At 39.7% G+C, this 12,040-nt stretch overlaps 2 protein-coding genes across 7 annotated transcripts in view; one reads left to right on the top strand and one right to left on the bottom strand.

Annotated features, from left to right (window-relative positions):
- NUP37 (nucleoporin 37) overlaps positions 1–2,345 on the bottom strand; it is a 40,787-nt gene extending 38,442 nt beyond the window's left edge. Inside the window, exons 1-2 of the mRNA XM_060112113.1 lie at positions 2,267–2,345; positions 803–1,018 (exon numbers count right to left, since the gene is read on the bottom strand). Coding sequence (XP_059968096.1) covers positions 803–958 — 156 coding nt within the window. The 5' untranslated portion in view covers positions 959–1,018; positions 2,267–2,345. The remainder of the gene's footprint in view (positions 1–802; positions 1,019–2,266) is intronic.
- A 36-nt stretch (positions 2,346–2,381) lies between these two features.
- The window catches only part of PARPBP (PARP1 binding protein), a 79,061-nt gene continuing 69,402 nt past the window's right edge, over positions 2,382–12,040 (top strand). For 3 of the 6 annotated variants that reach the window (XM_060112109.1, XM_060112106.1, XM_060112112.1), the window contains exons 1-2: positions 2,382–2,475; positions 5,938–6,093. In XM_060112109.1, coding sequence (XP_059968092.1) covers positions 5,941–6,093 — 153 coding nt within the window. In that variant the 5' untranslated portion in view covers positions 2,382–2,475; positions 5,938–5,940. Of the gene's footprint in view, positions 2,476–5,937; positions 6,094–6,199; positions 6,348–12,040 lie in introns of those variants that run through there. The other 3 variants (XM_060112110.1, XM_060112108.1, XM_060112111.1) reach the window with 3 other exon arrangements.

Here is a 12,040-nt window from a genome sequence, read left to right as displayed (position 1 = left end):
AGGAGTAAAAACCTAGCCATTTTGGCTCCAGAGTTCACTGTCTTAATGACTATGTTAAACTGACTGTTCAGTGAGTATGATCTCACACTTTGTATACTCTAGATGTATAAAAAGTTATGACAGCATATTAATAGGAAAGCTGAATATCATCATAGCTATAAAATCTCCTGGAGGATCATTTTTTAAGCTCTCAATACTAGCTTGTTTCCTATGTTAAACTGGAATGTATCAATAGAAAAGCTAGATTTAGTAATTAATCAAATCTCATTGAATTGATATTTTCCCCTGTACATATCTTCAGTTAATCATAAACTTCAATTACCAGAATATTCCATTTCTAATCACGAGGCACAAGAGAAGCCTTATATACATAGGCTTGCACCTGAACAACAGCAGGAGTTAGGGCGATGACCCTCCTCGCAGTCGAAAATCCTATTATAACTTGCACTAGGCCCTCCCTGTGGGCAGCTCCTTGGCATCTGCAGATTCAACTAACTTAAGATCCTATAGTATCCTAATATTTACTATTGAAAAAAGTCCATATATAAGTGAACCATGCAGTTCAAACCCGTGTTGTTCAAGGGTCAACTATATTCTTTTTCACTACTTATTTAATGTTTGCACAAATATCAGGTATATATTACTAGGAATGTCTTTCTCAGTAGTTCTTCACATCATTTTTTTTTAAAACATTCAAACTCAATATACTTTTAAAGTTTAGCCAAAGTTTACCAAAGTTTGTATAAGTTTTCTTATCAGTGAAATATCTTCACTGTCATTCACTGCAGTTTTGTACACTAACCTGAAATGTACATGTGCCAATGACCACGAAATTATTGCCACCATATGCAATTAGGTTTCCTGAATCCCCACTCTCAAAGGGATTGAATTCTACCACATGCACATAATCTTCGCAATCCACAGTGTAGGTAGCATTTCTTGTGGCATCTTGCTTCATCCTGTATGGCAAAACTCGTGCAGTTGTAAAAATAGCCTTCTATTGGACAAGGTCACGAAACTGTGGATTACAGCACAGAAACAGTTAGATAGAAACCGTCAAAGGATTACTTTACACAATTAATCAAAATAAGGATGTGACTACAGGCAGATGAAAAAAAATTACTTATTCATACACTTCGTGAATGATACTTGCAGAATAAGTCACCACAAAATTCTGTTTAGTTTAAAAGATACAGTGAGTACTTAAAGATGGAATCACATTAATATTAAATATATTCATAAAAAATTAATGATGGTTAACATTCATGGAGCACTATTTGCAGGTGTCACGTTAAGTATTTTACTGACATTATCACATCTAATACTTGCACAAGCCTAAGAGGGAGGTGCTAACTCTGATCCCCATTTTACAGATGAAGAAATCGAGACTTTAGATGGTTAACTAGCTTTCCAAGCTCATAAGAGGAGCCAGAATTTGAGACCTTCCTAAGTGTTGGACACCAGTACTAGAGAAGAAAAACAGACTCCTGCCTTGAAGGAGCTCATAATTCAGGGTTATTTATGATTCAGTGTGAAAAGTGCTATAATATAAGCAGATACAAAATATACGATCTGGAGGAAGGAGTGCCAACATGGGATACAAAAATAATATTCATAAAGCCAGGCACAAAACTTCAACTAACGTTTCATGGGCTGGTGGGCATTCTGGAAGTAGCATTCCCAGATGAGACTTATGGATTCTAAAGAGGTCAGTTTTTTGTTGTTGTTGTTGTTTTGTTTTTTTTAATTGGACGGCAGGAGTTGTCCTGAAAACATATGGGCTCCATAACAAACACATCAAACACCTGATGAGTATTTACTGAGAATCATATGAGATGAGTTGCACCTCGGGAATCTGTAAACTAGTAACCTTAAGGGGACTGAAAATTGTTAAGGGTGACCAACAGGTAAGATATCGGTGTGGGAAGTGCAAAAGATTCCAGATCCGGAAACTCGGTCTCTCATTGCTCATTAAAGTAGTGCCCAGTCTAATTACAGTCTCAGGGCCTCACTGTATAAGGCGGGCTGGACTTGCTCTTCTAAAACTGCTAAGACAGAGGAGGGAGGGAACAAGAGAAGTTCCGGCAGAGCCCCGACGCCAGCCAAGTCCCGCGAGACCCCGCTACCACCTCCCGGAGCCCGAGGTCGGAGGGAAGAGGGGTGGGGAACGACCCGGGGAGAGGAGGAACTTCCAGAGATAGAGTAGAGGCGTGGGGCGGCCGAGAGCACAGAGAGGCTGCCCCTTGGGCTCACGCGCGATACACACCTGAAGGCGCCTGGAAGTAGCTAAAGGGGAGCTAGTCTTCGCCAGGGACTTCTGCGCGCCGGTTCTGCTTCCGGGTCAGAGGGCGGGAGCTGCGATTGGCTCCCCGACCCTCCCGCGAGATTTAAAATGTAAACCCGCGGTCACTCGTTGCAGCCGGGCTGGCGCTTTCTTCAGGCGAGTCTGCACCTCCCGGTTCTCCTCCGAGTCAGGTGAGTGTCGCCTCCTCCTCGCCCGCCTGTCACACTTTAAGTGGTGATTCAAGCGCGGCTTGTGAGGGGTTTTTCGGTAACAGCAGAGCGCCATGTGACCGTCTACGGTATTATTTGTGCAGTGTCTTTGCACTGGGGCCTGGTTTGGTCTGTGGGTGTTGAACAGAGTTCGTAGGTTCCAGTGATGGAGCTGAAAGGTCCTGAGGGATCATCTGCTGACTGGAAGAATAAGGCTCACAGAGCCCTACTTAGATTCAGTAGTTAGGCAGGAAACCAGAGTTCCAATCCTAAAACGTACGTAGACTCCAATTCCGCTGCTTTCGCCCTCTCCCTTTTATATCCTCCCAAGGAACTGTTAGGACCTGCATTCTGACAATGAACAGCAACGACGCCCCCCCCCCTTTTTTAATTGAGCATCTACTAAGTGCCCGGCACTAGGTGGATTATTTACTTGCCTCACTAACGTCTCCTAATTTTATGAGGTAGGAGATAATCTTCCCCGTTTTACAGGTGAAGAAATTTAGACTCATCAGAGCTTTTTGTATAGTTCAGCCTGACATTCAGAATGCTTGCGTATTCGTTGTCTCATTGATTTGTGGAATGTATTATATCTCTACCTAGGCAGTCAGGTGTAAGGCTTATTGTCTGGGCTCACACAGCCAGCTAGCTACTGGAAGAGTTAAGGCTAGACCAAGCTTGGCAAACTAGTGGCACTACCTGTTTTTGTGCAGACAGTTCCTGAGCTAAGAATGGCTTTTACATGTTTGGATGGTTGGAAAAAACAATCAAGAGGAGAATAATATTTTGTGACATGTGAAAATTATTATGATATTCAAATTTCAGTTTCTGTAAAGTTTTGCTGAAGCCCGCTATACTCATTTGCTTATGTATTGTCTGTGGCTAGTTTCACACTGCAAGGTCAAGTTGAGTAGTTGTAAGAGACCCGATGGCCTGAACGCCTCAAAAGTTTACTATTTGAACCTTTCCAAAAGTATGCTGACCCTTTGATGAGATTCACTTTTACATGTGCTAGGCATAGTTGTAAAAGCTTACTTTGTATTTATGTCATTTACTTTTCACAAAACCCTGTGAGATAAGAGTATTATTATTTTCATCTTCAGTACAGTACAAGGAAGCTGAGACAGGGAGAGGTGACATAACTTGGAGAAGGTCTCACAAGCTTGTAGGTGGTGGAGTCAGAATTCAGAACTGTCTAATTCCAGATTAGTCTTCATTATTAGCAATCCGAACTTATAGTACCTTCAAATAATACCAGTAAATAATTTACTACTGAAGATTGATTTTAGGCAAACTAGTAATATCACTGAAGCTTTATTTCTTCACTTTATGTTTTTTTTTCTTTTAAGAGATGAAGGGGATATTTTGAAGAGAATTTTATTATTTACTAGGATATATAGTTTTATAGATATTTTAATTTATAGTCTTCTACCTGTATGTTTAAATTGCATCACTGATTATATTTATAAAGTATTATTTTGTAAATGGCACATGCCCATTTTTTTGATCATACAAACCCAAGATACCTGGTAAACATCCTGGATTCTGTTTATGCCACGTAAAAAAAGAAGAAAAAGATAACAGAGGAGTAAGTAAATGGGAATGTGTACAGTAAAATACCCCAAATAAGATAATGGCATGTGATTGTGTTGGAGACTGGGGTACGTAAAAGGAAGTAGGGAAAAAAAGGTTTAGAGGCATTTCTGTACACTCAGAGAAAGGAATTGGCTGCCTCATATAGTCTTGAGTATATAAAACATTGGAACTACATCCAATTATTTTGAAAGGCCTTTGTCTATCATGAGAAGTTATGTAATATCGTGATTTAAGAGCACAGCTTTTGGACTTGGGCATCTTGGATTTAGGTCTGTTTCCCCATTTGCTAGCTGAGTGGCATAGCGTATTGCTTTCTTCAGAGTAAAATGAGGATAATAATAGACCTTCATAGGACTCCTGTGAAGATTGAATAAGGTAATAAATATTAAGCTTTTGAAAAGTATCTGGCACCAAGAAAGCTTCTAAATATTAGCTATTACTGTATTGGTTATCTATTGCTGGGTAACAAAGCACTGTGAAATTTAGTGGCTTTAAAACAACAATGATTTTAAATGTTTATGATTTTGTGGATCAGCGATTTGGGCTGGACTTAGTTATGTGGTTCTCCCGGTCTTGCCTAGGATCACTTGTGGTGCTGTATTTCATCTGGCAGGTTGATTGGGTCTAGATAATCTAAGATAGCCTCACTCACATGTTTTTGAGTTGGTATTGGTTGTCAGCTGGAGTGCCTTGGCTCTCCTCCATATGGCCTTTCCAGCAGGCTAACTGGCACTTCTTCATATGTCATTCTGAGAGTAGCAAGAGAGGAAGAGCTAAAACTGCAAGGCCTGTGTCAGGAGGTCCCCAAGGTCACCTCAGGTTGAATAATTTGCTAAGAGGACTCAGAGGACTCAGCATATAGTTGTACTCATGCTATAATATATTACAACAGATAGATGCCAAGCAAAATCAACAAAGGGAGAAGGTATGATACATGGGGTGAAGTCCAGGGGAGATCAGGCACAAGCCTCTAAAAGTCTTCTCTTAGTGGAGTCGCACAGGATATACTTAATTCTACCAGCAACAAGTTACAACAACACATGAAATGTTATCTGTCAGGGAAGCTCTTTAGAGATTCAGTGCCCAGGGATTCTACTGGGGTCTGAACATGTAGGTATCCTCTATGTTCCCAAATTCCAGACTCAAAAGAAAAGCATATGTTCAGCATAAGCTATATTATTTATACAATTAGTTTAGGCACAGTGAACCATTCTCACAGGAAATCGTCCTGAAATCTTAGTTCCCAGATGCCAACCCTGTAAGCAGGCTTTTCAAAGGGTAGAAGTCAGGCCTGCTATATTAACACTTTTCTGCATGGGCCTTTTGGAACTAGATCTAGGCTCAGAACTCCCATGATGTCATTCTTGGCACATTTTATTGGTCAAATCGAGTCACAAGGCTGACCCAGATTCAAAGGGGTGGAAAATAGACCATCCCTTTTGGGACAATATAGGGATGGGAGGAAATTTTTTGTTTTGCGTTCTACCGTAGATGTTACCATCTATCTCAAAATAAGTATTTTTAAAAATACAAATTTAATTAGCTATGTTTGTGTCTATAATTATGTTTGCAGAATTTGCATTTATCTGTTTTGTATGAATTTTCAGATTGAAGGTTGGATTTTGTTATTTTCAAAGATTTGGCTTAAGAAAACTAGAGGAGAGGAAAATACGATTGGGCAGAAATTGTATTATTCTGTTTTCCTAAATTTACTTAAAAGCAATCTTATAAATATGAAATGACCTCTTGTTCACTATTTTTCTGTAACTCTGCTTCCTTATACATGTTAAATATCAATTTCCAATTAAAATAAGGCTTTTTTAACATTGCCTTCTGTCTTACTTTAAGAGGATGGCTGTACTTAATCAGAAGTCTGTCTTGGATATGATTAAAGAGTTCAGAAGGAATTGGCACACTTTTTGTAACTCTGAGAGAACTACTGTATGTGGTGCAGACTCCATGCTCTTGGCATTGCAGCTTTCCATTGCAGAGAACAACAAACAGGTTAGTAGACTGTATTTAGGTTAACTTCTTTTTTTTTTTTTTTTTTTTTTTTTTTTTTTGCAGTACGCGGGCCTCTCACTGTTGTGGCCTCTCCCGTTGCGGAGCACAGGCTCCGGACGCGCAGGCTCAGCGGCCATGGCTCACGGCCCCAGCCACTCCGCGGCATGTGGGATCTTCCCAGACCGGGGCCCGAACCCCTGTCCCCTGCATTGGCAGGCAGACTCTCAACCACTGTGCCACCAGGAAAGCCCAAGGTTAACTTTTTTTTTTTAAGTGAATTTTGTTTGCTGCCCATTTGAATAAACTTAATTACGTTAATTTCTTTGCAGTATATGCTCTCCTATGATATCAATATACTGTATTCACAAATGCCTCTGCATATATTTGTCAAAATGTTACAATTGGATTTGAAATGATTTGTTTCAAAATTAAGGCTTTTATATGTATAATTTGACATGGGACATGCACATTTGATGTTTAATTTAAAATCTTAAGGTAAACATACAACTATTATGATTATTATGGTTAAAAATTATTTTTATTTGATAAAACTTCTTCTCTGAAAAGTTCTAGAAAAGACACATAAATAATGTTTATTTAATCCAAGTATTTTATGACTAATTTCAGGCTCTGTGGTATAGATTAATTATTCCTAATCCAGGCTGTGAAGCAGAATCATTTGGGAGGGCTTTTAAAAAATACTGGCTTCTGTACCCCAGTCTTGGACACTGATTTTCCTAATCTGCACTGAGACCCTGGAAATTGTCTTTTTTTTTAACCTTTTAATCTTTTTTTAATCTGAAGTGATTCTTACACAGTCGGCTTGGGCCAAACCAGTGTTTGGAATAAGCTCTACCTAAGGGGCTAGAGGCATTCAGATGAGAGAAGGATGAATGTAGGCTGGAGTGGTAAGGAAAGCCTTCTTGGATTTTACATAATATACTTAAAGGAGGGAAGTCTTTAGATGGGAAGAATTTAAAGAAGCGATGAAGGAAGGGAAAAGTCAGTTCAGAGGAAGCATCCAGGGGGATTAAAATCATGATGTTTTGAAAATGGTAAGGAGACTCTCTTGACTAGAAAAGAAGATTTTTGAAGGGTGGAATGGTTTCAATGGGTCTGTTGGGCTAGATAGTGAAATGGCATTCTGATGAATTTTTTTTTTTTTTTTTTTGGCTGTGCCACGCCGCATGTGGGATCTTAGTTTCCCAACTAGGGATCGAAGCCGTGCCCCCTGCATTGGAAGCGTGGAGTCTTAACTACTGGACTGTCAGGGAAGTCCCTGATGAATTATTTTAATCCTATAAGTCACTAGTTCCCAGACTTGTAGATTTCATTTACCAATAAAATTCCCCCCCCAAATTGGATATTGACAGATTTGAACATTTCTCATGTTAGCACGTAAAGGCATTGAGAAAAAATAGTGACTAGAACCATCATTTTGAAAAAGGAAGAATAATTTAACACCTGAACATTAGGAATTCTATAATCTTAAAACAAGAGATAGTTTTTCCTAAGTGTGGATAGTTTGCTGTTTTGCATATTTAAAACAATGTATATTAAGATAAATTTTGAACATAGAAAAATTTTGACAAAATTCTATCTTAGGTAGTCAGTTATTCTTTCCACACATTTATTAAGTTCTTAGAATAACGTTATTCTAAGAATATATATATTCTAGGAATATACCACTGACAGAAATACCTGCTCTTATGGGATTTATCTTCTAGTGAGGAGAGACAGATAATTCTCTAATAAATAAGATATTTAGCATTTTAGGTCATAATAAGTGCTGCAGAGGAAAATAAAATAGAGATGCTACTAAGGAGTGTTTAGAGTTTGGGGTGGGAGAGTTCTTGTAATTTGAATAGGGTAGTCAAGGAAGGCCTCATCAAGATGATGCCATCTGAACAAAGATTTGAAAGAGGGGAAGAAGGAAGAGTTGTGGAAATTTTTGTGGCAAGGGACTACCAAGCAAAGGGAACAGCAGGTGCAAGGGCCCTGAGGTAGAAAATGCCTCGCATGTTCAAGGAATAGCAAGGAGGCCAGTACAACTGTTTAGCTGTCTATATACATGTTAATTTCTTCCCTTTCTTCCTCCTTGCCCCAGATTTCTTTTTTTTTAATAAATTTATTTATTTAATTTATTTTATTTTTGGCTGCCTTTGTTCTTTGTTGCTGTGCACAGGCTTTCTCTAGCTGTGGCAAGCAGGGGCTACTCTTTGTTGCAGTGCACGGGCTTCTCATCGCAGTGGCTTCTCTTGTTGTGGAGCACGGGCTCTAGGCGCATGGTCTTCAGTAGTTGTGGCATGTGGGCTCAGTAGTTGCGGCTCACGGGCTCTAGAGCACATGCTCAGTAGTTGCGGCGCATGGGCTTAGTTGCTCTGTGACATGTGGGATCTTCCCGGACCAGGGCTCGAACCCGTGTCCCCTGTGTTGGCAGGCAGATTCTTAACCACTGCACCACCAGGGAAGCCCCAGATTTCTTTTTTTCAGCTTCTACTATGTGCCAGGCACTGTGATAAGTGTTGGGTTAGAATGGTGACCAAAACTTGACACGTCTCTTGCCTTTGTGAAGCTTATTGCCTAATAGGTGAGACAGACATTAAGTAGAGAGTAAATAAGTGTGAAATTAAAGCTATCAGAAGAAGAGGTTTGGGGCTTCCCTGGTGGCTCAGTGGTTAAGAATCCGCCTGCCAATGCAGGGGACACGGGATCGAGCCCTGGTCTGGGAAGATCCCACATACCACGGAGCAACTAAGCCCATGTGCCATAATTACTGAGCCTGTGCTCTAGAGCCTGTGAGCCACAATGACTGAGCCCACGTGCTGCAACTACTGAAGCCCACGTGCCTAGAGCCCATGCTCTGCAACAAGAGAAGCCACTGCAATGAAAAGCCTGCGCACTGCCATGAAGAGTAGCCCCTGCTTGCCTCAACTAGGGAAAGCCCGCGCGCAGCAACGAAGACCCAACGCAGCCAAAAACATGAATAAAATAAATTAATTTTTAAAAAAAGTTTATGATGCTATTCGACCAGGGAGTTGACCTGGTCAGAGAGATAAAGCTGAGCCCTAAAGGAGGGAAAGGGGTTAATTAGGCAAGGGAGTGGGGGCCAAGATGAGGATGGAGAAACTGCATATGCAGAGGCCCCATGGCTGAAGACTGCACATTGGCTCAAGACTGCAGATAGAATTTGAGAAAATGCAAAAGGGCCCGTGTAGCTGAAGGGGGAAGAGGGGGACAGTCGTGGTTACATGTCCAATTTGTCTGTTCCTTGTTTTTAATCACAATATTGTTAAAAATAAATTTTACATAGGTATGTTAAAAAAGAATGGAAGTAGCACTTTTTTGACTTTTTATTTTGAAAAAAATGTTAAACTTCTAGAAAAGTGACAAGAATAGTACACTGAACTCCTGTATGCCCTTCACTTAGATTCATTAATTATTAGCATTTTGCTACATTTGCTTCGTTATTCTTTTAATATTTCATATGTATGTATAAATATCACATGTATGTATTACACACAAAAATATATATATACATGCATATTATTATTATTCTGTATGAACCATATGATAGTAAGTAGCAGACATCCTGAATCTTTACCCCTAAACACTTTTTTTTTCCCATGGTACGCGGGCCTCTCACTGTTGTGGCCTCTCCCATTGCCGAGCACAGGCTCCGGATGCGCAGGCTCAGTGGCCATGGCTCACGGGCCCAGCCGCTCTGTGGCATGTGGGATCCTCCCAGACCGGGGCAAGAATCCATGTCCCCTGCATCGGCAGGCAGACTCTCAACCACTGCGCCACCAGGGAAGCCCCCCTAAACACTCTTGGTGTTGTACATTCTGTGGGTTTTGACAAATGTATAATGATATATGTCCACCATTATAGTATGTATGGAATAGCTTCACTGCCCTAAAAACCCTCTGCTCTACTATTCATCTTTCCCTCTCCTCAGTCCCTGGAAACCACTGGTCTTTTTACTGTCACCATAGTTCTGCCTTTTTCAGAGTGTCACATAGTTGGAACATAGTATGTAGCCTTTTCAGATTGACTTCTTTCATTTAGTAATGTGCATTTAAGGTTCCTCTGTGTCTTTTCATGGTGTGATAGCTCATTTCTTTTTAGCAGTGCATGATATTCTATTATATGGATGTATCAATTTATTTATCCATTCACCTTGTTTTACTTTTCTTTCAACCAATCGTCAAAGATTCAACATTTAATAGTTTTTCAGCTTAATGGTGAGATAATTATTAGATTTTCTGTTAATGTCCTCTTTATTTCTAAGAGCCCTTTTTTGTTCTCTTTTTATAATGTCATACTGTTCTTGATTCCTGGGTCTAATATTTTCTCCTTTGAGACTATTAATAATATTTTGTTGAGGTTTTCATCTTCTTGCATAATGTGTTTCCTCCAAGTTCCTTGTTTTTGTTAGTTTTATTTGGGAAGGACTTCCTTTCTTCTGATTAGAGACTTCCTTCATGGTGATCCTTGGCCATCCACCTATATTTAAGTGGAGCACTAAAATGTTTATTGGAAGCTCTTTGTGCAGGGTTAGGGCTTGTCAACCTGATCTTACTGGGCCATTTGGTTGGAGAAGCTTTGATGTTGATATCTTTAGGATATCCCTTTTGGAACAGTTTCCTCGGAAAAGAGTCTTCTTTCCTCCTGCATGAAGGGTGTAAAGTTGAGCTCTATGTGATGGGTGCCTGAAAATTGTGTCAAAATTTAGAATATAAAATGTCATGTGATTCCTATGATTTTCATTTGGGTTCTCTTCCTCAACTGAATTCTTCAGTCCAGAGACTATTTTACCCTGTCCAGGGAGTAAACCCCCAATTTTCTGCCAAGGTAGATGACTGGTTTCCCCTATCTCAGCAGAAACTAAGTATTAGGCAAAAATCTAAGTGAAGATTACCCAGAGAGGTAAGCACAATGCTGAGACTGCTTTAGAAATCTCTTCACCAGCAAGTATCTCTACCATCACCTTCTGCTGGGCAGATTTTGTTCTAGTGGACACAGTAAGAGTGTTGACCTTCAGGGGCTTTTGGCTTTATATGGCAGGTGGGCAAGGAATGTCTCTGATCCAGCTTCCTGCCTTCTTATGGTCAGCTTTGTCTCCTAAACTTTGTGCTCAGAGTTCATAAAAATCAGGTTCTTAAATGCCAGGGAGTGGTAGACACCAGGGAAACACAGAGCCTGCCATTTGCTTACCCTTCTATATTGGCACTTTTTCATTGCTTTTGACCTTTTGTAATTTCCCTTCTCTTATGGACAATTCAGTCATGATTAATAAAAGTTTTCCTATTTTCTCCTGTAATTTTAGGTATTTTATACCAGGAGGTGCTTCTCTGTATATCTAGTTGTACAAATTGCACTGTTAAAGTGTCTGTTTTAAAATTATAACAAATGGTATACATTTTTCTGCGTCTTGTTTTTGTCATCCAACATTGTTTTCAGGACTTCATCAGGTACTGATAGACAGAAAATTTGATACGATTTATTCATTTTAACAGTCATCCTTTGTGTGACCGATACATTTTATGCGTAGATGGACTTTTGGGTTGTTTGAAGTTGTTTGGTATTACAGTTTTGCACTGAAATGAGATGTCTGTGCACTGAGCAAGAGGTAATCTAAGCCCCATACTCAGTGGGTCATATAGTAGATACATCTTTAATTTGCCTTGATACTTCCATATTGCTCTTCAACTTGGCTGTTAGAATTGACATTTATGTCAACAGTGTAGGAGAGTACCATTTTCTTATTTCTTTCCATATTAGGTGTTATCAAACTTCATTAGAAAAGAAAAAAAGTGATATTTCATTTTGATTTTTCTGCTAGCTAAAGCATTTAGCACCTTTTAAAATTCTTATCTAACCATTTAGGTATCCTTTTCTTTTTTTTTTTTTTTTTTGCGGTACGCGTGCCTCTCACTGCTGTGGC

This window comes from Mesoplodon densirostris, chromosome 11, assembly GCF_025265405.1.
Source record: "Mesoplodon densirostris isolate mMesDen1 chromosome 11, mMesDen1 primary haplotype, whole genome shotgun sequence".
NCBI classification, from domain to species: Eukaryota; Metazoa; Chordata; class Mammalia; order Artiodactyla; family Ziphiidae; genus Mesoplodon; species Mesoplodon densirostris.
This window is presented reverse-complemented; position numbering and strand designations above follow the sequence as displayed.